The sequence below is a fragment of the Mesoplodon mirus genome (genome assembly GCF_964341445.2).
Source record: "Mesoplodon mirus genome assembly, chromosome: 12".
NCBI lineage: Eukaryota > Metazoa > Chordata > Mammalia > Artiodactyla > Ziphiidae > Mesoplodon > Mesoplodon mirus.
Window position 1 is genome coordinate 32,013,667 of NC_138988.1, and position 27,349 is coordinate 32,041,015.

Below are 27,349 nucleotides of genomic sequence, written 5' to 3' on the forward strand. Positions count from 1 at the left end.
TTCTCTTTTGTTAATTCTTTCATAACCATGCAAAGCAAAAAACAATTACAGTTTCAAATGAAAATTTATGCTTTTATTATTCTCCAACATTATTTTTGAAACTCTTATTATTTAAAAGTAGGCTATTCTGAAGATACCCTGTTTTCTTTTTATTTAGCCAGCTGACATTACAATTGTGAAGTCAATGAAGAATCCTCCATCTGGTGTTAAACTAGTTATGGCAGCTGTTTGTGTTATGAAAGATATAAAACCAGAAAAAATTTCGGATCCTTCAGGAACTGGAGGCAAGGTAACAACTAGACACAGATTTATATCATATTCATGAATGTACAGAACACTTTACAGCAACTATTATCAAATTAAATGTCAACAGTACCCAGTTCAGGGAAGACATATTGTTTTCCAGATTATATGTATCGTAGATAAAGCTAAGGCAGTATAGCATCAGAAAAATGTAGTTCCAGTTGTTTCCATCTCCTTTTCTGTCTATGCAGAATTCCCCACTGTCATGGGGTAGGGTTGAATGAACAATGAGACACCTGTGCTTTTCCAGCTAAGAGTCTCAAGAACGTGATATGGTTATATAGGTGTTGTTTCTGAGCATTCAAAAAATTCTGCTGTTAAGCAGTACAGTGACATTGTTAAAAGCATTTGCTCTGGAGCCAGAATGTCTATATTCAGAAATTCTGACCCTCCTAGCAATGTGACCCTGGGGACAATGCTTAACCTCTGTGGAACTGTGTAAAAAGAGGATTGTCCTAGTACCTGCCTCACAAAGTTAATGCAAGGATTAGATTAGTTAATACATATAAAGCTCTTACATATAAGGCCTTATAAACAGTAAGCTGTTTATAATAATAAATATTACACATTTATTACTAAACGTTAGCTGTTGTTATTACAATTATTATTCAAAGGTATCTCCCTTAAAAAAGATGGTGTACCATCTATCCTAAACTAAATTTATAGACTTATTTTCTTTTCAGATTTTTACAATACCTAGGTTTGAATTCCTGAATTGGAGAATTGGGATTTTTTTTTGGCCATTCTATCCTTCGTTGACATAATAAAGATAAAGAAAATAAACAGGCTCTTACCTTAACAAGTTATTCTCACTTACACACCTACGGATAGACATACACACACACACATACACCCCATCAGGCTTCTGAAATTAATAAAAAGAATGTTCAGCTACTTATTTAACACCTTTTATTAGCACAAGTACCATGTGCTTTATCTTATAACTGACAGAGCAGTGTATAATCTTTGTCTTTCTGCTTTCTCTTCTTTATTCCACTTGGGAAGTCTAGGTAGGTGAGGAGATTTTCTATAAGAAAAATATTTGCTACCTGTTTTAGTCCATTTGGGCTACTATAACAAGTTACCACAGATAGGGGTGGCTTATAAACAACAAAAATTTATTTCTCACACTTCTGGAGGCTGGGAAGTCCAAAATCAAGACTACAGTAGGTTCAGTGTCTGGTGAGGGTTCACTTCCTGGTTTATAGACTACCATCTCTTTGTTGTGTCCTCACATAGTGGAAGGGTGAGGGACCTCTCTGAGGTCTATTTCTCAGACCAAGGACCACCTCCCAAAGACCCCACCTCCAAATACTATTACACCGGGGAGTAGGCTTCAGCATACGAATTTGGGGAAAGGACACAAACTTTCAATCTATGGCACTACCTTTCTGGTTTGAAAGTCAAGATTAATGGAAAATAAAAGTTGAAATTAAAAAAATATATTTTCTTATATGAAAATTGTTATGGTGTTTATACCAGCTGCTTTTCTTATGTTTTCTAAAGAGAAATAATCATATCTTTTGCCTTTTAATGTTTAATTTTTAATAATAAATTCAATATATAAGTTCATATACATATTTTAAATATTTGCTATACTTAACATGTTCTCAAGGAGAGAAATCTCTTTATTTCATTTCCAAGGAGATGTAGGTTTATATTTTGAAAGTACAGTGTATAGTTTCTCTGGATTAATATATCTTAAACCTCAAGAAAAGTTTTATATCAAGATATTTAATTCACATCTAATAAGTTTCCATAAATTTTATTTATAGATATTAGATTACTGGGGACCTAGCAAAAAACTTCTGGGAGATATGAATTTCCTAAGAGATTTGAGAGAATATGACAAGGACAACATTCCGGTGAGTTTCATTGGATTTTTTCTACAAATGTAATTTTGCCAAGATGTATAAAATCTTTAACATTGTGCAATATTATATAAAACGTAAGAAGATAGTCTGTCTTTAGAATTAAGATAATAAATAAATGAATATTATATTTATTAATGACTATATTATGAATTCTCATAATACATAAAACCTCTCCTCTTTCAGACCATCAAAAGTCATTGAATAAATTACCGTTTTAGTGTATTATTGACATGAAAGAGTTCTCCAAGTGTCTTATAATAGGTTTATTTCTTAATAAATTGAATATACAAATTTGTGAGGTAAAAAAGTATAGTTGTTTTTCATCCAAACTTCTATTTATTTATGTTTAATTGTTCTTTTTCCTTATTTCCATATGTTTTCCCAAACTATACAAGTCTTTTAAATTTTTTGGAAGAAATACCTTGTTTCACTATCTGTAATAAGTTTGCATATTTTGCTCACAAATATGACTGCTGCAATTATGCTTATTTTAAAAATATCTCAAAGTGCTCACTTTGGTTTTTAAAGGCAACATAACTTTTTTATATACTTTTTTCTACTATGTATGATTAATTTTTCATCTATGGTTGCGTGATATATGTTGAAATTTTAAGATCTAAATCTTTGTTTTATAGGTGACTATTATGCAGAAGATTCGTGGTGAATACTTAACAAACCCTGAATTTGATCCCCCTAAGGTTGCTAAAGCTTCCTCTGCAGCTGAGGGTCTGTGTAAGTGGATCATGGCTATGGAAGTGTATGACAGAGTTGCGAAGGTATTTTGAGGATCAGCGCATCCATTTTGTGTTGAAATATTCCCATAAGTTAAAATCTATGCCAATATTTACTAGTTAAGAAGTTTCTAAAAGTGATACCACAAAGAATTTGTCCTGCTGCAGCATAATCATCAGACATTAACTGAGTATCTAGTACATGAAGAGAATACTTATGTGTGACATAACCTGTTTGGGACCAGTGTAAGTGAGAGCAGGGATGATCATTGAAACTGGCCAGACTGACCTATAGCTACAGGGACCTGGGGCAAAAGAGAATTAAGTTTTATGAGGGGACAGCAGAAGCAAAGAAAAATCCAAAACACTAAGGGCAAAGTTGCAGATTAAAATCTTGATGCAAAGGTCAGAAGTAAGAAATTCCAGTAGGGTTAAGAGGCGGAGCGTGGAATCAAGCCATGGCATGCAGTGATAGGGAGTCTTTTTTGGAGTACCCACTGAGGCCACATTCCTGGGAGAGCAGAGAATGGTTAAGAGCATTTTGTAAATTTGACTAGCAAAGGACCAAGGAAACACTGGCCTTGCCCTCAGCAGCTTGCAGAATTCTACCAAGGGGAGCAGGAAATATAAATAAAAATACCCAAGGAAATACATGATAGCATGTGTTTAGAACAACCTCAGAGTATAGGATGAGTGATCAGGCTGTAATGATTGAGAAGATATTCTTTTTTTTTTTTTTTTTTTTTTTTCCGTACGCGGGCCTCTCACTGTTGTAGCTTTTCCCGTTGCGGAGCACAGGCTCCGGATGCGCAGGCTCAGCGGCCATGGCTCACGGGCCCAGCCGCTCCGCGGCATATGGGATCCTCCCAGACCGGGGCACGAACCCGTATCCCCTGCATCGGCAGGCGGACTCTCAACCACTGCGCCACCAGGGAGGCCCGAGAAGATATTCTTAATAAAGTATATGTACCTATAGAGAGGTACAGACTGTGACTGTAAATTTCAGGGGAGTAGAACTTTATACACCTGTTAAAGAAATAAAATTAATTTTTTAAAATAAATTTACTTTATTTTTATTTTTTTTCGGCTGTGTTGGGTCTTCATTGCTGCTCACAGGCCCTCTGTTGTTGCGGCGAGCGGGGGCTACGCTTCGTTGTGGTGCACAGGCTTCTCACTGCAGTGGCTTCTCTTGTTGTGGCACACGGGCTCAGTAGTTGTGGCTCATGGGCTCTAGAGTGCAGGCCCAGCAGTTGTGGTGCACAGGCTTAGTTGCTCCGCGGCATGTGGGATCTTCCTAGACCAGGGCTCGAACCCATGTCCCCTGCATTGGCAGGCGGATTCTTAACCACAGCGCCACCAGGGAAGCCCTAAAATTAATTTTAATGGATGTTCTTCCATTTGAAAATCTTGTCCCTCCCCATAGTAATCTCAGCAGGTCGGCGAGCTCTCAACTCAGCTAATTTACACATGTGGAATCTTCTGGATCCTTTCTATAAAGTTGAGAATCTAAGGTGTTCAGGTTCTTTTCCGACTTTCCACTCTACACCTCCACACTGCTTTTTTTTCTTCTTCTTCTTCTTTTTTTTGCGGTACGCGGGCCTCTCACCGCTGCAGCCTCTCCCATTGCGGAGCGCAGACTCAGCGGCCGTGGCTCACGGGCCCAGCCGCTCCGTGGCATGTGGGATCCTCCCGCACCGGGGCACGAACCCGTGTCCCCTGCATCGGCAGGCGGACTCTCAACCACTGCACCACCAGGGAAGCCCCACACTGCTATTTTTTAATTCTGATGCACCTGTCTCATGTTGTTATGGAGGGGTTGAAGGGAGATATCCAGCAAGGTCTTCTCCAAAGTCCAAAGTAGAAAGTGGAGCTTCCTAATTCAATATCTGATCCTTTTTTTTTTGTCTGCGCTGGGTCTTGGTTGCTGTGTGCAGGCTTTCTCTAATTGCAGTGAGTGGGGGCTACTATTCGTTGCAGTGCACAGGCTTCTCATTGCAGTGGCTTCTCTTGTTGCGGGGCAGGGGCTCTAGGCACACAGGCTTCAGTAGTTGTGGCATGTGGGCTCAGTAGTTGTGGTTCCTGAGCTCTAGAGCACAGACTCAGTAGTTGTGGCGCACGGGCTTAGTTGCTCTGTGGCATTTGGGATCTTCCCAGACCAGGGCTTGAACCTGTGTCCCCTGCGTTGGCAGGATTCTTTTTTTTTTTCTTTTTTTTTTTTTTTTGCGGTAGGCGGGCCTCTCACTGTTGTGGCCTCTCCCTTTGCGGAGCACAGGCTCCGGACGCGCAGGCTCAGCGGCCATTGCTCGTGGGCCTAGCCGCTCCATGGCATGTGGGATCTTCCTGGACCGGGGCACAAACCCGTGTCCCCTGCATCGGCAGGCGGACTCTCAACCACTGCGCCACCAGGGGAGCCCGGCCGGAGGATTCTTAACCACTGCGCCACCAGGGGAGCCCCAATATCTGATTCTTTGCCTCACTCTTCCTCTAACCCTTCAGCTCATTCACGGCAATGTACCAGAAGACTTAGGTCTCCCTTCTTTCAAATGGACATATACTCTCTTTGGTCATCTTGTAAATTCCTTCTACTAGTGGCTTATAGTACACTCTGATCAAGTTGGCCAAACCCCATTCTTGATATATTGATACTAATGAGCATAATAAAATAAGAAATTTAGAAAATTCTTTTTCTCTCAACAAAGTGTCACTTTTCAAGATTTGTTGAGGAAAATTCAGTTTTGGTAGTGAAGCTGAACACCGAGACTTTATTTCTCTTTGTATTACTGCTACTGTCTTAATCCCCTCAAGGCAAATGTAAGCCTCAGCTGACTGGGAAGACATTGAGAATTTCCAAGCTGACTTGGAAATGCCAAAAAAAAAAAAAAAAAAGCACTTTCATGTACTTTTAAGCATTTGTAACTCCTGTTACATGTTTTTCTATTTTTTTTGCAGCAGTTGAATGGCAACTCCTCATTATTTTGAGATATTTTGCTATATATTATGCTATTCTTGCTACATATTATGACATTTTATTAGTCCAGAATAACTTGCCTATTTTATAGATAACAGTTTGCTAGTCCAGAATGATTTTATATATTTTATAAAACATAGGAATATATTTTACTTTATCTGCATATAAAAATATGATGTAAGATTTAAGGCATTTAAAATTTGTATAATTTATTGTTATAAGTGATAAATGTATTTATAATCATAAATAAACATTTAAAATTCATAATATCTATAAAGGACTATGTCGATTGTCAGTTTTATATAGTACACATTATAGCTGCATATATTGTTCCCAAACAGGTAGTGGCTCCTAAGAAAGCCCGCTTAACAGAAGCTCAGAAGTCCTTAGCTGAGACAATGGAGCTTTTGAATCAGAAGAGAGCAGAACTAGCAGAAGTAGAACATCATCTGGAAAATTTACAAGCAACATTTCTTGAGAAAACTGAGGAAAAGGCTCGTTTAGAAGACCAGGTGGAACTCTGTGCTAAGAAACTTGAAAGAGCCTCAAAACTAATTGGAGGACTAGGTGGAGAAAAATCAAGGTCAGATTTCTACTCCTTTTAACAATATTTTAAAATATCCGGCTTGAATATGTGACTTTCTTTGGGTATTTATTATGATTACTGATTTTTAAATGGCTGGTTGAGATTGTGGGACTTTCTATAAAGCACCTGGCTAAGCTTCTCCTAACAGAATATCAGTGTCAAGGATGGTGTTTGCAACTTGCTTTCAAATGTTAAAAAAGAGAGAGAGAGAGAGAGAGAGAAAGAAGCAAATAAAACAAATGATAGGGCTTCCCTGGTGGTGCAGTGGTTGAGAGTCTGCTTGCTGATGCAGCGGACACGGGTTCATGCCCTGGTCCGGGAAGATCCCACATGCTGCGGAGCGGCTGGACCTGTGAGCCATGGCCACTGAGCCTGCGCGTCCGGAGCCTGTACTCCGCAGTGGGAGAGGCCACGGCACTGGGAGACCCGCGTACCACAAAAAAAAAAAGATAATTTTTAAGTGGTGAGTATGTGGGTGATCATTGTGCAATTCTTTCCAATTTTATGTATGTTAAAATTTTTCATAATAAAATGTTTAGGAGTAGTGGATATATGGTTCATTTTGTTAAATTTATTTCAGATAACTGACTTGGTATAACAAAGCCAGTTAGCTTTATTTTAATCTATTTATTTTTACTGGCCAGCCAACTATCATAGTTATTAACTATATTTGTTGAATGAATAGCATGATAAAGTTACATACTTTTGACAATACTTTGTAGCATAGATTGGATGGTTTTGTAATGCACTTTTTATTGTAAAGGTTTCATTAAATGCAAAAAAATATCAACCTTGGGCTTCCCTGGTGGCGCAGTGGTTGAGAGTCCGCTTGCTGATGCAGGGGACACGGGTTCGTGCCCCGGTCCAGGAAGATCCCACATGCCGCGGAGCTGCTAGGCCCGTGAGCCATGGCCGCTGGGCCTGCGCGTCCGGAGCCTGTGCTCCGCAACGGGAGAGGCCACAACAGTGAGAGGCCCGTGTACCGCAAAAAAAAAAAAAATATATATATATATATCAACCTTAACATTAGTATGTCAGCTGCTATACAACTTAAATGTAATTTTTGGTAATGAATTGCAAATGTTCCTATGTTTTTCAGGAACAAGTAGCAGGGCCACTAGACCAAATCATCCTGATTAAAATTATTAGACAAAATGCTGGTGGTTTTTTTGTTTTTGTTTTGCTTATTCTGAAAGAACAAGTCCTGTAAGAAATGCCTAATATTCTAATAATCAAAGGTAGATTATCATTTGTATAACATAGACATATATTATAGCATGTTAGAGCTAGAAGGGACCCAACCTCCTTGCTTATAGATAAGCAAGTGCCCAACATTTCATGGCATTTTGTTATAGAGTTTGGACTAAAAGCCCCTAGCTCTTTCAATTACTATCTTAGATCATTCTCTATGGTGAGGCTATTTTGTCTTTGATTAATCTCCCAGATGGTCTCAAGCTGCAGATGACCTTCAGATAGTATATGAAAATTTGACTGGTGATGTCTTAGTATCAGCAGGAGTAATAGCCTACCTTGGTGCTTTCACTGCTGGCTTTCGACAAACATGTACAGAAGATTGGAGCATGTTGTGCAAGGTAATGGTTTTATATTTCATGTTTCTTTATATAGAACACTTAAAGTATGTGTTGGGGTATTTGGGGGGAAAAGATGATAATAAAAACAGAGAAGGGGAGAAATGACTGAAAATAGGGAGTTTTTCTTTTTTTCTTCTTGTTTGATCAGTAAAATACTTCCATAGTCCAACTTTCCTTTCAGTTTTCTTTTTGTTCTTTAGAATTATTAAACAATATCTAATAACAATTAAATCAGTATTTTAATGTTAACAATACTTCAATCAACAAGACAATGAAAACATCAAAAGAAATTTGTTTATTTCTTACAGCAGAAAAACATCCCATGTTCAGAGGAGTTCTCATTGAGTAAGACCCTGGGTGATCCAGTAAAAATTAGAGCTTGGAATATTGCTGGATTGCCTACAGATACTTTCTCCATAGACAATGGAGTGATTGTTAATAACTCCAGGCGTTGGTAAGGAACATAAAGTATTTATTTTTCAATTATTTTATTTTAAGGTTTTCAAATATAGAGAAAAGTTGAAAGGATTTTAAAGTGCCTGTATAGCTACTACTTCCTAGATCCTGCAATTAACATTCTATTATTCTTATCTATCCCTCTTATCCATCCATCAACTCATCCTTTTTCATGTATTTCAACATATGTTGCAGACATGGATTTACTTCCTTCCAAATACTTCAGCATGCATATCATTAACTAAAGTTCAATATTTGTTTTTTTTTCTTTTGAGGTAAAATTTACATACAATGAAATACACAAAACTTAAAACTATACCATTCAATGAGTTCTAACAAAAGTATGCACTTGTGCAACCCAAACCTCTGTCAAGGTATAAAACATTCTCTTTTGTCCCTTCCCAGTAAATCCCCACCCTCATCCCATGGGAAATTATTATTCTGATTATTTTCCATCACAGGTTAGTTTTGCCTATTCTAGAACTTCATATTAATGGAATCATACTGTATGTAGTCTTTTGTATAAGGCTTTTTCCACACAGCATAATCTTACTAATTTTTGTGCTGAGTAGTATTCCATTACATGACTATATAACTTTATGCATTTTCCTGTTGATGGACACTGGGCCGTTGGCAGGTTTTGGCTATTCAATGTATTTATTTTAACTAGGTATTTCTACCCATTTTCATGATACTATAACAATAATTTATGCAATTTCATGTATATCTTTTTCAACACTATCACTGATAGTGTGACAACTATATGAGTTTTCCAAATGGTTTTTATTGTTATCCTTTTATTTGTATCACTTTCAAAAACTTGGGAAATTACTCTCATCTGAGAAACAGTTTCTTATAAATGGTTATTTAGTCATGTTGTCATCTAATTTAAGTCTTTTCTTGGGACCTTATGTCAAATATACTATGATAGGTACTATTGAGTTCTGATATTCATGAGGTATTTTGTAAGTGCCTTATATCCTCACAAATTCCTATGAGTTAGTTCTTATTATTCCATTTTACAAATGAGATGACTGAGGCCCACAGTGATTTAGTAATTTGAAATTTAGTGAGATAACTGAGCTAATAAATGGTGGAGTAAGAATTTGAACCCAGGCAATTTAACTTCCAAATCCTTGTTCTTATTTATTATGTTAAGTGAAATGTGGAATAGGGTATCACATTTGCTACCTTTATAACTGTAATGGAAATTTCAGTCTTCTTTTGGGATATAAGATACATTAAAAATACTAGGAAATCTTACATTCTGAAAGTTTGAGGTATTGTTTGTTATATTCTTTGGGAACCTTACTAGATACTTCAAGACGTCTAAGTCTCCTTTATATTGATAGTATCGTTTTACTGAAATACTGATGTATGTGTTTTGAGTGCTTATCCACTCAAAATTTTACTTGAGAGTGAACATCCTTAGGTTGAAACTTCTAGGCAATTAGTAAAATTTATTACAATCTGAGGAAGTGTAATTAGCTATTCCAGAAAATGTGTTCTCTTGTAAAGCAGGGCAAGTTCTATTTAACAGAATATTTGACCCTGAGTATTCTGTTTTAGAACTCTTTTCTATGCATTTCGTGGCCATTCAGATTTTTTAAATTGCAGTTCAAAAATGCTATTAGGATATCTATAAGGCTTAACTGAAATCCAGGGAAACCAGAGGTTTCAGGATTGTATGTAAATTGAAGAAAACAATCTGTCATTTTCTGGCAGAAAGATGACTCTTCTAATACAGTAATATTTCAATGGTGTTACTCCTTTCTACCTGTTGTTTTTGGACTGGCTGGTCAATAAGTCATGGACTGGGTCAGTTCTGAGGGATGAGTCCCCATCCTTATAGACCTGACTTCACTTCTTGCCATTTGGGACCAATGTGTTCATCTATGGCTATCATCCTTCTGGACACTATAAGTGACCACAGAGGCTTAATCTCTTCTCTCTGCCTCCTAACAGCAGAACCCAGTAATGTAACTAATGTTCACTCTTTTGGCTACTCACTTTAGAGTATCTTAAGTGTACCTCAGAGAAAAGTTGAGCCAGCAGGCTTTTGTAATGTGAAAATTGGTATCTCTCCCAATCAGTCTCAATCTCTCCCTCTGTCTCTCTTTCTCTCCCTCACTGTAGGACCTATTTTCTGTGTTTTTCTCTGTGCAACTGCTTCATTAGTCTGTCTCTGACTATATGCTGATTCTGTTCTTCTGTACACATGGCCATTCCCTAATGAAGCCTTAGTTCCTAAGTTCACAAAACACATCAGTTGAATAATATACATTAAGCAGAACCATTAAGTACAAGTTCAAATTCCCATGAGAGAAAAATCTGATTAGTTTAGTGTGGGACAAATATCCATACTAGGTCTTGTACCTATGGCTGGGGGCCAAGCCACTGTAGTAACACACATGAGTAGGTCAAGAATATAGTTCTCAGAAAAAGAGTCGTGAACTGGGAAAGCAGTTTACAATTAGGACCCTGTTGCTTGCTTCTTTTTGCATCTTTGGATGTGATGAAAGGTAAGGATCTAATTTTATTTATTTATTTTCTAATGATAACCATTTACCCCAGCAGCATTTATTGAGTTATTCTTCCTTTCCTCACTGATTTGTAATGCTATCTTTGTCCCTTCAGTCTTTCATTTAGTAAGGACTTGTGAATTGGTCTGAAAATGTCTTTGTTTTTCTCCTCATTTTATTTTTTCTTTAATTTTATGTCAGGTTTATTGAGATATGATATATACAATAAAATTCACCCTTTTTAGGTGCAGTGTTTTATGAATTTTGATTAAGGCCTGTGGTCATATGATCCCTGCCATAATCAAGATGCAGAACATTACCAACCATTTGAAGCTTTTTAATGGGAGGGATTACATGACTTTTTTTCTGTTTTTTAAAATAGAGATATAATTGATATAATTCTCACTTGTAATCAGAGTATTTAGATCAGTTATACTTAATGGAATTATTGATACATTTAGATTTAAATCTACTGTCTTACAAGTTCTTTTCTGTTTGTCTCATCTGTTCTTTGTTCCTTTTATCTTCTTTTTCCACCTGGCTTTGGATTAATTGAATTTTTTTATGATTCCATTTTATCTCCACTATTTGCTTGTTGGTTATATATTCCCTATTTTAAGTGTTTGCTCTAGAGTTTACAATATACATCTTTAGTTTCTGAATACTTTCAGATAGCAATATACTGCTACACATATAGTATAAGAATCTTTCAACAGTATAGTTCCAATATCTCTCTCCTATTTACTGTGCTGTTATTGTATATTTTATTTTTCATATGTCATAAATCCCACAATACATTGTTACTATTTTTGCTTTAGACAGTAATTATGTTAGGGTGATTAAATATAAGAAAAATGTCTTTTATGTTTATGTTCATTTTTTCCCCATTTTTGGACTTTTTGATTGTTTTTTTTGGGGGGGGGGGCCTTGTGGTGGCACAGCTTACACGATCTTAGTTCCTCAATCAGGGATTGAACCTGGGTCACAGCAGTGAAGGAACCAAGTCCTAACCACTGGGCTGCCAGGGAATTCCCTTAGACTTCTTCATTTCTTTATGTTTCTAACTATTTTCATATGTCTTCTGCCTGACAAATATTTTTCAGCACTTCCTGAGTACAGGTCTATTGGCAATTAATTCATTTAGCTTTTTTTCTTTATTTCATCTTCATCTTGAAAGATATTGTTTGCTGGGTTTAGAATTCTGAGTTGACAGTTTTTTGGATTCTTTTGGTTTTCCTTTTTTCCTTTGAAGATGTCACTCCAGGGCTTCCCTGGTGACGCAGTGGTTGATAGTCCGCCTGCTGATGCAGGGGACACGGGTTCATGCCCCAGTCCAGGAAGATCCCACATGCTGCGGAGCTGCTGGGCCCGTGAGCCATGGCTGCTGAGCCTGTGCATCCGGAGCCTTTGCTCCGCAACGGGAGAGGCCACAACAGTGAGAGGCCCGCGTACTGCAAAAATAAATAAATAAATAAATAAATGAGAATAAAACTCCTTTTCAGTTTTTTCTCACAGGAATTTTGTGAAGATTAATCCTGATAATGTATGTGAAGCACTTTGTACAGATTTATGGTGATGTTTATTATGTAAATTATATAATTTTAAAGAAATCTCAACATCTATTTATTCCCCTCAGAATATTTCTTATTATATTCTAGGCCTTTAATGATTGACCCCCAGGGTCAAGCCAATAAATGGATCAAAAACTCTGAGAAAGAAAATCAGCTTAGTGTTATTAAGCTATCAGATTCAGACTATATGAGAACACTGGAAAACTGTATTCAGTTTGGAACTCCACTTCTATTAGAAAATGTTGGTGAAGAACTGGATCCATCTTTGGAGCCTTTACTACTTAGACAAACTTTTAAACAAGGTAGAAATCAATTGATATTAGTTGGTAGAACTGAAATGTGATTGGATTATCTCTGAGGCAAGAAAAGCACTACATATTTTAATAATAATGTTAACGCAGAACTTCTGTGTCATTGTTATACATAAAAGGAAATTTGGAACAAGTATCAGATATTCTAAAGTAAATACCTTCATTGCCTTAATGACTGTTACCTAGACTGTTGTTCAGTAGAGAACATGAAGTTGAAGCCAGCCTGAAATTCCTTTATCTTGTGACCAAGGACCACACAAAGTCCATTACTCTGAATAGTAGTGGTTAATGTGGACCAGAGTTGACTTTAGGTAAACGTTGCCCACCATATATCTTTCTGCTTATAAAAATTTTATCTCTGTCAAACTCTAGTACTTTTAAGAGCTTTAGTAATATATAAATAATTTTGGAATTATTATTGAAAAGTAATGGAAGAAGTAAGATCAAAAGAAATCTTGATTTAGAAGGCTCCATGACAACCAGAGAAAATGTCTTATAGTACCCCAGAATTAATGAGTCCTGCTGTATAATTGCTTACTTGCCTCTGTGTTATATGTGACTTTTGCAACACCTTTTTGTATTCTATTTGAAATTACTTTATGACTTTTTACTTGTAACCTAGGAAGGGCTTTAACATAGGGGGGATGGGCTATGTAACTTTGGCTTATTTATTCTGCATTTTTTTTCTGAAATACAGGTGGCATTGATTGCATCAGACTTGGTGAGGTCATTATTGAGTATTCCTTTGATTTCAAGTTTTATATCACCACAAAGCTGAGGAATCCACACTATATGCCAGAGCTGGCTACAAAGCTATCTTTGCTCAATTTCATGATAACTCCAGAAGGACTTGAAGATCAATTACTAGGTATTGTTGTTGCAAAGGAGAGGTACGTGTTTTTTTAGATACTTCCAGGGGGTATAGAGAGGAATATTTGTAGGCCATTAATACTTTTGTTATGTGATTATTTTGAAACCTTATCAAAATTTTATATTTTGTCATTATAAATTAAATAAGTATTTAATTCTTTAAAATAGCCATTCTATAACAACTAAGTTATAAACCAGCCATGTTATATTGGGCTTTTAGTATGGGTAGCAGGATGCAGGTGATATGCCATGACTTCTGACTTGTATCTGACTGTTTGAGCCAAAAAATTTCATCCCTAGGAATGTATGCTACAGACAAAATCAGAAATATGTTCAAAGACATATATAGGATATTAATGAAATAAGAAAATACTTAGGACAAGAATGAAAAAGCAGGATACAAACCTATATATGGTAGGGATAATATTTGTTTTTAAAAAGTTAATGCATGAATGGATATCCATATATACCAAAAAAAGATTGAGAAAGAATACACCAGAATATTGACAGTGATAATCCTTAGGAGTGGTAAGATTATGGATAATTCTTATTATTTTCTTTATACTTTATATATTTTTCCATTACTAGCATGTATTATTTTTTAAATGAGAAAAAATACTATGATACCTAGAAGGGCTACTAGTAAAGAATTGCTTCCTGAAGGAAATCTTTGATTCCACTTGAAGCTTAATATAACACTATCAAGTAGTCTATTACATGAAATCAAATTATAAGTGAAAATATGTACCATGAAGTACTTCTGTTATTTTCAATATTTATCCCACTTGCGCAGTATCCAAGACAGAACCAGGTCATAACATATTCTATAACATGGTGAATTATGTTATTTTGAAGTTTCATACCCTCATTGTTAAGATATAAGTGCGAGTTTTGTCTTTTACTTGAAGAGCCAGTTGTAGGATGAGTCATCTTTTCTGTCTCCTGTTGTAGAAGAGGTGATGAAAATGGGACTGAATGTGATTAAGCCAAGGAATAGATAAGAAATCTCATATTCTGAGTTTCTTTTCCAGTTCTTATTCTCACACAACGAGCTAAGCCATATGGATAAATTTAACATTTTCTTAGACTTACTGTAGTATATGTTATTGTCACATTTTACATATATGTAATTAATGCTTTTTTTTGCTTGAATTTCTCAAATTATTATTTTCATGGGAGTATTTTTTTCCTTAGGTTAGGATAAAGAGATTAATCATCTTAATTTGTATTATATGTCTACAAAATTATTTTAACTGTCTACAAAATTGTGATATCTAATATTTGGATAAAATACTACAAATTTAGACTAAATGTTTTTATCTTTTTAGACCAGAATTAGAAGAGGAACGAAATGCTCTTATTCTTCAGTCTGCAGCTAATAAGAAACAGCTAAAAGATATAGAGAAAAAAATTTTAGAAACATTATCATCTTCAGAAGGGAACATTTTAGAAGATGAAAGTACAATTAAAATCTTAGACTCTGCTAAATTGATGTCCAATGAGATAACAAAGAAACAACAGGTGAAAAAAGAATCCTAGAAATTTTTAGATTCTTAAGAGTCCAATGGGCCCCCGCTCCCTAAGGAAAGTGCTAATACTAGGCTTATGGGAAGAGGAAAAGAATTCATAAAACACCAAAAGATAGAAACTAATTTTAAACTCATAAGAGAATATCTTATACTGTTGAATCATTCAAAACCTGGTGTCATCTATGTGGCACCTATACACAGAAGAAATAAATTTGGAATGAAAAAAATTTTAAACACACTTTTTATTATTGCGTAGGTAGGGTAAGCTAGTCAGGTTCATTCAAATTTTAATTGACTCTTCGCCTAAAACTTAAGTTTGAGAATATGGCTTGCCTCTGTTCCTGGTTGGAACTTAAGATGTGTGAAGGTAATTGCTGGTTAATTGGACAGTAAGTGGTTCTAGGAACTAATAAGGATGATCTTCTGACATTGCCTTGTCTTTTGTCTGGGAGAGAGGTATGAGAGTTGGGAGTGGCAGGTAGAGGAAGGAAGACACATACAATAATGTACTTACTGCAAATTCATCTAACACAGCTAAATGGTATTTTTATATTGCATCTTTTAAAAAATATAATCCTACAGTGTTATGGGTGGAAGAAGCCTTAGCTATTTGTCATCTTTGGCATTTCATAGTTGAGAAAAGTAGGGCCCAGAAAAAGTAGTTAAGGCCCAAGTTCACACAATGAAATGATAATACAGAATGACTTTAGTAGGCTAACTTTACTGATTTTCAGACCTTTCAATCCTCCTTGGCCCACCCAGTGAATTAAACACATCTTAATATTGGCGTAATTACAAAATAAAAAGAAACCTAAATAGAAATTTCACTAATTGCTCAGCATCCTTCTGTTTGCACCCTACCCCATGCACCCCAGTTTTGGGGTAGAGGATTTCCAAAAGGTCTAGGCACCTTTCCCCTTGGGATGGGTTTAGTTTTATGTGAATGTGATGGTAATGACTCTCTCTAGCCAGGTGTACCGTTTTGTTTTGTGTTTGTGTTTTTCATTTCAGGAGAGCCTAAAGGAGTAGTGTCTTAGAGTAATATGCTGTGGTAGCCTCCCATCTGGGGACCATGGCTGAGATATTCTATAATGTCTGCCTTACCAATTAATGTTCGTCAGAGCAGAACCCATTCCTCATTTTCCTCTCACCACAGTGTTTTTTCAAAGGGAAGAAAAGACAGGAAGCATTTATCAGCTTATTTCCTATTAGACTCAAAGAGGAAAGTAGATATCAATATTTATTGGTTCAAATACTTCATCTTACAAAAAGAGAGAAATTTAATCATAATGTCTTTTTGACTGGGTCTCATTAATCATTACAAATGTAATTTAGAATTCACTATATATTTCGATTTAAAACATGCTCTGTATCTGGCCCTGACTTCTATCTACCCACCCACCCAGATGTAAGAAAAACCATCTTCAGAGCAAAGTGTTCCCACATAGTCTAAAATCTGCTTTTCCCTTTTATCCCAACCCATAAGATTAAACAAACACAAACAAAACTTTAAGAATTTGTTCTGGACTTCCCTGGTGGCGTAGTGGATAAGACTCCGCCCTCCCAATGCAGGGGGCCCGGTTCGATCCCTGGTCAGGGAACTAGATCCCACATGCATGCTGCAACTAAGAGTTCACATGCCACAACTAAGACCCTGTGCAATTAAGTAAATAAGTATTTTTTAGAAAAAGGAATTTGTTCTATAAGTTTCAAAGCCTTCCCTCCCTGCAAAAGTTGTCTTGGTTGAAGTTTAGTCTTGTGGATTCTTGGAAAGTATAATATATATAAATAGCACAGCCCAGGAAATTTTTACAAATAATAAATTCTCCTCTTTTAACATCGTATGCTCACAATGTTTATTTGTTAGAAAATGTCTTGTCCTTTGATTTTAGGCCATTAATGGTAATTAATCAAAACTCTATATGTCTTGAGTTTAGTGTTTCATACTAAGCAGCCAAGTATATATAAATATAACACTATTTATAAATACACTGCAGATTAAGCCTTGGAACCTGAGTTAAATTATTATTTACTCTTTAAAAATAATAACAATATTTGCTAAATGTTTTTGCTTACTGTTGCCATTAATGGTAAGTGGCATTTAGCTGAAAAAATTAAGGGTTAAATAACAGGAGGTTTAAATGAGAATACCAAGATTATGCTTTCTTTTGTAAAAATGTCATTAATTTCCATTGTTGATAACTTTGTTTCACTTATAGTCAAGTTTGAGGTTCAAACCTTACTTTTAATTGTAAGCTACACTGTAATTTGGGGGAAAGTTTGCTTGCAAGGAACAGAAACCTATACAAATTAGCTTAAATAAAAAATATACAAGGGGACATTTTATTTTCCCAATTATAGGAAGTACATACAGGCCTCAGGAATTAATGGAAAGCATTAAGTTGCTATGCTCTTTGTCTCTCCCTTTCTCTAAGGTTGCGTCATCCTCATACGTGCTTCTTTCTGCTCCATCCGGAGACCAATTTTTTCTGTAAAACTTTTGTACTGTTCCTTCGTATGTTTATCTTGCACATAGAAACCAACTCTGATACCATTACCTTTTAGCACTAAGGCCAAGTACCACCTGATTTCAGTTTTTGATGCTCCTAAAGTTCTCATTCTCTGGAGGGAAAATTAATTAGCTTATTTTGGGTCTGGTTCTATCCCTCCCACCTGATTTAATCAGCTACAAACAGGATCATTTAATATAAACATGGCTACGTAGGCACATTTATTCAACAGAGTCTGTGGATAGCATTTCCAAAGAAGACAGAGAGGGTTGGAAAAATGCTCTACATGTTTTTCCTATAGAATATCAACCTATCAGATTGAGTTGTCATTTGAAGGGCTGTTATCTTAGAGAAATTTTTTCATTTGGGGTTAAATATCTATACCCTTATAAGCCCAGAAAAGTTAAAAATTTGAGAATTTCACTGAAAAAAGGTATTCTTAATGTATCAAACCATCAGCCAACAAATATTTCTGAATTCCTACTTTGTCAGACTTTGTGCTGGGTTCTGGTACACATGTTGACACCTTAAACCATACACACATGTATACTTGCTGTCTCTCCATCTCCCTCTCTCTCTATCTCTGACCTATTAAAATAAAAGAGGGTGAGTGACAATAATAGATACATGTCAGATGAAGGCAAAGAATAAGCAAAGATTGACAGTTTTGTATTCCTCAAATAAGAAAGAGATGATTGGTGGGTAGTTACACCTTCAATCTGTAAAGATATTTTTCTTTCTTTTACCTCCCTTCTTTCCACCCTCTCTTCATCCTCTTCCCTCTCTCCCTAGTTCTTTCCTTCCTTCCTTTTCCTTTCTTTCTTTTTTAGACTTTTATTTTTTGGCTGCATCGGGTCTTAGTTGCAGCATGCAGGAGCTTTGTTGAGGCATGTGGGAGCTTTAGTTGTAATGCATGGGCTCTTCACTGCGGCGCATGGGCATCTCTCTAGTTGTGTCATACGGGATTTTTTTTCTCGTGCGGGTTTTTTTTCCTCTTGTTGTGGCCCGCGGGCTCCAGAGCACATGGGCTCTGTAGTTTGCAGCACGCAGGCTCTCTAGGTGAGGCGCGTAGGCTCAGTAGTTGTGGTGCACGGGGTTAGTTGCCCTACGGCATATGGGACCTTAGTTCCCAGACCAGGGATTGAACCAGTGTCCCCTGCATTGGAAGGCAGATTCTTTACCACTGGACCACCAGGGTAGTCCCTCCCTTTCTTTTTTTTTATAGATTTTAGCATAGTAAAGCCCTTTGATGTAAACTATGCCTGTATAATTTTGTCATTAAGTTAGGGGATATTTTTAATATAAATTTCATTATATGAAAAATACATAATTAAAACATCTCCTATTTCTTAATCTTGATTTTTCTCTTCTTCTAGATTGCCGAAAAAACAGAACTCAAAATAGCAGAGTCTCGAGAAGGCTATAGACCTATTGCTAAACATGCATCAGTATTATTCTTTAGCATTGCAGACCTGGCTAACATCGATCCCATGTACCAATACTCTCTCATCTGGTTTGTGAACCTTTATATCAACTCTATTCATGACAGGTAAACATTCTCTAGCTTCATTCATGCTCCCTAGGTTGGATTTTCACCATCCTTTCCATTTAAAATATGTAATTTTTTTCTTACTGTTTATATAATACATATTCACTATAGAACATTACAAAATATGGGAAAAGTGAAGGGAGGAAGGAAGAACGGAGGGAAGGAAGGGGAAGAGGGAAGGAAAGAAGGATGGGAGGAAGGGAGGAAGGAAGGAAAGAAAGAAGGAAAAAGCAAGCAAGCAGGCCTCATTTCTATTTTAAGTTTTGTTTCGCTTCTACTCAAGATTTAGGCATAGAGGGATTAGCTTTAGGTCTTTTTGCCCCTCTCTTTTAAATATTTTGATAAAGCACATGACCTATCTTTGCTAGCAACTCCAATATATCTTTCTTCCAGCCTTGAGGTCTCTAACAAATTTCAGCCCCACATTTCTAATCATTTGCTAGATAATTTCACTTTAACCAATTACTGAATGTACACAGATTTTGGAGTTAGACTGGAGTAAGGGATTAAATTTCAGTTCTGCCACATAATAGCTGCATGAATACAGGCAAGTCAGCTAACGTTTCTGTAATTGCCTCAATTTTTCTTATCTATAAAATAGGGATAATAATAATACCTACCTTTAAGAGTTGTTATGAGAATTAAAAAGAATATTTATAGAGTATTTTTTAACAATATCTGGTATTTAGTAACTTGTTAAGTAGAATAAAAATATGATTTGAGCCTAGCATATGTGTTCTACATGGGCTCTTGGTATAACACTTTCCTGAGTGATTGAAATCCCTAAGCTTTCCCAGTTGGGATTTGGAATTTGAATTAACATACCCTACATGATGTAGGATGTTCAAGTTGAAGAATTGACATAAATGTCAATAACAAGTGTCGAGGATGTGAAGTCATCAGAACCCTCATACACTGCTGGTGGGATTGTAAAATAATGCATCCACTTTGGAAACATTTTTAGAAGTTCATCAAAATATTAAACATAGATTTGCCATATGATCCAGTATTTCCAGCAAATCTAGCAATTCTTGGGTATATACTAAAGAGAATTGGATGCGTGTATTCACACAGAAACTTACAGTCTTTTTGTTTTTATATGCAAAAAACTATATTCAAAAGTTACTTGGGTTAGTTTTTCCTCCTTTAGTATGGTGATGTTTGTTATTCATGTGAAATACAGATAGGGTAATTTGTTTATTTTTATATTTCATTTTAGAGTTTCCCCCTTTTCCTTGTTGATTTTCATTATATTATATTTTTGAGTACGTAAGCCATCAATATGACTCCAAAAGTAAATCCCATACAGAAGGTCTGCTCAGAGAAGTGTCACTACCCCCTCCCCTTCCATCCCATTCCCATGGATCCAAGTATTACTTTTTAAAAATTAAACTTTTAATTTTGAGATAATTGTAGATTCACATGCAATTATAAGAAAAAATGCAGCGATCCCATGTACTCTTTATGCAGTTTCCTCAATGGTGACATCTTGAGAAACTATAGTACAATATCACAACCAGAATATTGATGTTGACACAGTCAAGATACAGAGTACTTTCATCACCACAAGGATACCCATGTTGCCCTTTTATAGCCATACTCACCTTCCTCCCATTCCCACGCTGACCGTAACCCTTGGCAACCACTAATCTGTTCTCCATTTCTATAATTTTGTCACTTCAAGAATGTTATATAACTGGAATCATATACTATGTAACTTTTGGGAATTGGCTTTTTTTCACCCAGTATAATTCTCTGGGGATTCATTTAGGTTGTTTACTTATTTTTATTGCTGAGAGGTATTTAATGATATTGATGTACTACAGTTTGTTTAATCATTCACTTGTTACAGGACACCTGGGTTATTTCCAGGTTTTGGCTTTTACAAATAAAATTGCTATAAAATGCATGGACAGGTTTTTGTGTGAACATAAGTTTTCATTTCTCCAAGATAACTGCCCAGGAGTGCAGTTGCTGGGTCATGTGGTAGTTGCTTGTTTATTTTTTTTTAAGTAACTGCTAAACTTTCCTAGAATGGGTGTATTGTCTTAGATTCCCATAAGTATTACTGAAAAAATTGAACTAAAAAAATGAAAGCAATGTATTCTTATTGCAAAAGTTTTAAGCATGTAAGAGTATAAAGAAGAAAATAATTATTAGTCATAACCCATCCAGAAGTAATCATTTTTGTCCATATGTTTTCTTTTCTTTTTTTTTTTTAACATATGGATCTTGATCTAGATTTTATGCTTCTTTGAGGCAGGTAAATGTTTCATAATTCTTTATTTCTTACAGTTCCCTCCCCAGCTTAGATTCTCACACTAATAGATATTCAGTAGGTGCTTTTTAATTAACTGATTGTTTTCAGTCATTTGGGATTACAATAAGAAATTTAGAATTTTGAAAATAGAGAGATGGTATAAACCATATTTCATTTTCTCATAGAATTATACCCCATTTTTAACATATAGCTTCATACAAAGTTGCACACGCAAAAAACTGTACAGGGATGTCCCATGTACCCTTTACCCAGTTTCTCCAGTTCTTACATCTTTTTTTTTTCAGTTGATATACATAACATAATATACAATATTATGTTAGTCTCAGGTGTACAACATAGTGAGTCAACATTTAAATACATTAAGAAATGATCACGACAATAAGTCTAGTAACCATCTGTCACTGTACAAAAGTATTACAATATTATTGACTATATTCCTTATGCTATGTTGCATCCCATGTCTGATTTATTTTCTGACTGGAAATTTGTACCTCTTAATCCCCTTCACCTATATGGCCCCTACCCCATCCCCTCTGGCAACCACCAGTTTGCTCTCTGTATCTATAAATCTGTTTCTGTGTTGTTTTGTTTGTTCATTTGTTTCGTTTTTTAGATTCTACATATAAGTGAGATCATATGATATTTTTCTCTATCTCACTTATTTCACTTAGCATATACACTCTAGTTCCTTCCATGTTGTTGCAAATGGCAAATTTTCTTTTTTATGGCTAAGTATATATTGTGTATATATACCACATCTTCTTTATTCAGTCATCTATTGATGGACACTTAAATTCCAATCAAAAAATGGGCAGAAGACCTAAATAGACATTTCTCCAAAGAAGACACACAGATGGCCAAAAGGCACATGAAAAGATGCTCAGCATCGCTAATTATTAGAGAAATGCAAATCAAAACTACAGTGAGGTATCATCTCACACCAGTCAGAATGGCCATCATCAAAAAGTCTACAAATAAATGCTAGAGAGGGTGTGGAGAAAAAGGAACCCTCTTACACTGTTGGTGGGAATGTAAACTGGTACAGCCACTATGGAGAACAGTATGGAGGTTCCTTAAAAAACTTAAAATAGAACTACCATATGATCCTGCAATCCCACTCCTGGGCATATATACAGAGAAAACCATAATTTGAAAAGATAATCAGCTCAGTGCTTTGTGACCACCTAGAGGGGTGGGATAGGGAGGGTGGGAGGGAGACACAAGAGGGAGGAGATATGGGGATATATGTATATGTATAGCTGATTCACTTTGTTATAAAGCAGAAACTAACACACCATTGTAAAGCAATTATACTCCAATAAAGATGTTTAAAAAAATCAATCAATATGATATACTACATTAATAAAAAGAAGAGAGAAAAAAAAAAGATGTGGTATATATGTACAGTGGAATATTACTCAGCCATAAAAAAGAATGAAATAATGCCATTTGCAGCAACATGGATGGACCTAGAGATTCTCATACTAAGTGAAGTATTCCAGACTGAGAAAGACAAATATGACATCGCTTGTACGTGGACTCTAACAGAAAAAGACACGAATGAACTTATTTCCAAAACAGAAAGAGACAGACACAGAAAACAAATTTATGGTTACCAAAGGGGAAAACAGGAGTCGAGGGAGGGATATATTAGGAGACTGGGATTAACATATACACACTGCTATGTATAAAATAGATAACCAACAAGGACATACTATACAACACAGGGAACTATACTCAATATTATGTAATAACGTATAAGGGAAAAGAATCTGAAAAAGAATATATAGATTTATATGTATATATATAAATGTATAACTGAATCGCTGTGCTGTACACCTGAAATGTACACAATATTGTAAATCAACTATACTTCAATTAAAAAAATAATAATGCTGCAGTAAACATAGGGTGCATATATCTTTTTGAATTAGTGTTTTTGGAGTTTTGTGGGGGGTAAATACCCAGAAGTGGCATTGCTGGATTGTATGGTAGTTCTATTTCTATTTTTTTGAGAAACTCCCATACTGTTTTTCATAGTGGGACTATGTACCAATTTACATTCCCACCAATAGTGCATGAGGGTTCCCTTCCAATGATAATATCTTATATAACTATAGTATAGTATCACAACCAGGAAGTTCACACTGGTACAATCCAGAGAGCTTACTCAGATGTCACCATTTTTATTGGGCTGGCCAAAAAGTTCGTTCAGGATTTTTCCTGAATGAACTTTTTGGTGAACCCAATATATGCACACGTGTGTGTGTGTGTGTGTGTGTGTGTGTAGTTTCATATTTTCAACAGTGGTTATTTCGATAAAATAAAAACAACTTGTATGTTAATTCATATGTTACTTATTTTTTCTTAGTTTTACTTGACTCAATATATTTTCCTTTTTTTTTTAACCTTTCAGTAACAAATCCAAAATTTTGGAAAAGCGCCTACGGTATTTAAATGACCACTTCACATACAACTTGTATTGTAATATATGCCGATCACTGTTTGAGAAGGACAAGCTATTGTTTTCTTTTTTATTATGTGCCGATCTTCTTTTGTAAGTTACTTGCTTTCTCTTTATTTTAAAAACTTGCCTGGGACTTCCCTGGTGGCGCAGTGGTTGAGAGTCCACCTGCCGATGCAAGGGACACGGGTTCGTGCCCTGGTCTGGGAGGATCCCACATGCCGCGGAGCGGCTGGGCCCGTGAGCCATGGCCGCTGAGCCTGCGCGTCCGGAGCCTGTGCTCCGCAATGGGAGAGGCCACAACAGTGAGAGGCCCGCGTACCGCAAACAAACAAACAAACAAACAAAAAAAACTTGCCTGGAAAACCTAATCAATGGCTTCTCACAGAAGGATATCATGTTTTAGCTCTGCATAATTCATGATTTTACTTGTACATTTCTCTATAGTAGTATTGGTGTTTTGATATTTGATTTTTAAAATTTGGATCATACAGAAAAGCTCACAAAATGTTTAGGTACAGTTTGGTAAATTCATACAAAGCAAAAATCTGCATAACTACCACTCAGATCAAGAAATAGAGTTTTCAGGGAATTCCCTGGCAGTCCAGCACTTAGGACTCGGTGCTTTCACTGCCGGCCTGGTCAGGGAACTAAGATCCTGCAAGACGTGTGGCGTGGCCCCCCCCCCCAAAAAAAAAAGAAAGAAATAGAGGTTTTAGATTGGCTTCTTTCACTTAATAATACGCATTTAAGATTCTTCTATGTCTTTTCATGGCTTGATTGTTCATTTCTTTTTAGCACTGAGTAATATTTCATTGTCTGGATGTACTGTAGTTTATCTATTCACCTACTGGAGGACATCTTGGTTGCTTGCAAGTTTTGAAAAGTATGAATAAAACTGCAGGTTTTTGTATGCACATAAGTTTTTAACTTATTTGGTTAAATACTAAGAAGTGTGATTGCTGGATCATGGCTAAGAGTATGTTTAGTTTTATAAGAAACTGTCTTCCAAGAGATTCTATGCAGCACCTCAGCATTTTTAGGAATCTTGGCTTGTGGTCCTTGGTGTCCTGAATGTTGAAACTGACCCACACTCTGGAAAAAGCAAAAACTCAGGGGCCAGAACATATTGGGCAGGGGAAGGTGCTGAAGGAGCACCTTTATTTTCTCACTCATGGGACCATTAAAATATTAAAAGATTTTCCTTCTTGACTAATATTTTCTCTGTGAAAATTACTTTGAAAATGGGTCCTAAGTGAAAGTCTAAACCCATTCTGCATCACAGATCCCAGAAGAGGCTCAACAAGCATATAGTTTACATTCCTTAATCCATTGTATTCTACCAGCAATGAATGAGAATTCCTGTTGCTTCACAACCTTGCCAGCATTTGGTCTTGTCAGTGTTCTGGATTTCACCATTCTAATAGATGCATAGTGTAATCTTGTTTTAATTTGCAATTCACTAATGATATATAATATTGAAAATATTTTCATTTGCTTATTTGGTATCTTTATATCTTTTTTGGTGAGGCATCTGTTAGGTCTTTTGTCCATTTATTAATCAGTTTGGTTGTTCATCTTTTGTTGTTGAGTTGGATGACAGTCCTTTATCAGATACATCTTTGGGAAATATTTTCTCCTAGTGTGTAGCTTGCCTTCTTATTCTCTGTCTTTTGCAGAGCAAATGTTTTAAATTTTAATGAAGTCCACCTTATCAATTCTTTTTTTCATGGATCATGCCTTTGGTGTGTATCTAAAAAGTTATTGCCATACCTAAAGCCTCCTAGATTTTTTCCTATGTTGTCTTCTAGGAATTTTGTAGTTTTGCATTTTACATTTAGGTCTACGATTCATTTCGAGTAAATTTTTGTGAAGTGTGTGCGTGTGTGTTTATATAAATTTGTTTATGTTTTTCTTATTTTCCTTTCTTACACAAAGGGAATATACTGTAAATGTTCTTTTGCACCTTTTTCTATTAATATAAATGGAAGTCGCTCAATAGAGATATCCTCTTTTTTTCAGCTTTATTAGGTATAATTGCCACATTATGCAATTCCCCCATTGTAAGAATACAGTTAGATGATTTTTAGTACATTTATATAATTGTGCAACCATCACCAAAATCCAGTTTTAGAACACTTCCATCATCCCCAGAAGTTTCCTTTTGCCAGTTTAGTCAATTCCTGCTCTTACTTCCAACCCCAGGTAATACTGATCTGCTTTCTGTCTCTATAGTTATTCCTGTTCCAGAAATTTTATGAATGAGACTTTAGATGGCCCAGAATATGATCCATCTTTGTAAATGTTCTATGTGCTCTTGGAAAGAATGTGTATTTTGCTGTTCTTGGGTGGAATGTTCTAAAATGTCAAGGAGGTCAAGATGGTCCATATATCGTCTATATCTTTATTGATTTTCTATCTACTTGTTCAGTTATAGAGAGAGAGTTGAAATCTCTAACTATAGAGACTTCTCCTTGCAGTTCTATCAATATTACTTTGTGTTTTGATGCTCTGTTATTAGATGTATAAATGTTTAGGACTGTTACGTCCTCTTAATAAATTGACTTGACTTTTTAAAATCCCTGGTAATATTTATTGCTCTGAAATCTACTTTGTATGATATTATTGTAGCCCCTCCAGCTTTCTTTTCAATAGTGTTAGCATGGTATATATTTTTCCATACTTTTACTTTTTTTTTTTTTTTTTTTTTTGTTGCTGTACATGGGCCTCCCACTGCTGTGGCCTCTCCCATTGTGGAGCACAGGCTCCAGACGCGCAGGCTCAGCGGCCATGGCTCACGGACCCAGCCGCTCCGCGGCATGTGGGATCCTCCTGGACCAGGGCACGAACCCGCGTCCCCTGCATCGGCAGGCGGACTCTCAACCACTGCGCCACCAGGGAAGCCCCATACTTTTACTTTTAACCTATTTGTTTTATATTTAAACTGTGTCTATAGACAGCATGTAATTAGGTCTTACTTGTTTTATCCAATCTGATAATCACTACCTTTAATGAAATTGTTTAGACTGTTTACATTTAATGAGATAATAGATAGAGTTATGTTTAAATCTACCATCTTATGATTTATTTTGTTTTGCCCATCTGTTCTTTGTTGCACGTTTCCTCATTTTCTATTTTTATTTTTTCTTTTTTGGGGGGGAACTTAGTGTCTGTTTTATTTATTTTTTTAACCTGTGGGTTTTATTTTTATTTATTTATTTATTTACATAAC

At 35.9% G+C, this 27,349-nt stretch overlaps 1 protein-coding gene across 2 annotated transcripts in view; it reads left to right on the forward strand.

Moving 5' to 3' along the window:
• DNAH12 (dynein axonemal heavy chain 12) overlaps positions 1–27,349 on the forward strand; it is a 219,961-nt gene that overhangs the window by 161,507 nt on the left and 31,105 nt on the right. For both annotated transcript variants that reach the window (XM_082639578.1, XM_082639577.1), the window contains 11 exons: positions 162–289; positions 2,079–2,168; positions 2,813–2,953; positions 6,218–6,459; positions 7,907–8,054; positions 8,363–8,508; positions 12,691–12,905; positions 13,612–13,804; positions 15,113–15,305; positions 19,200–19,372; positions 24,070–24,210. In XM_082639578.1, the coding sequence (XP_082495704.1) occupies positions 162–289; positions 2,079–2,168; positions 2,813–2,953; positions 6,218–6,459; positions 7,907–8,054; positions 8,363–8,508; positions 12,691–12,905; positions 13,612–13,804; positions 15,113–15,305; positions 19,200–19,372; positions 24,070–24,210 (1,810 nt within the window). The remainder of the gene's footprint in view (positions 1–161; positions 290–2,078; positions 2,169–2,812; positions 2,954–6,217; positions 6,460–7,906; positions 8,055–8,362; positions 8,509–12,690; positions 12,906–13,611; positions 13,805–15,112; positions 15,306–19,199; positions 19,373–24,069; positions 24,211–27,349) is intronic.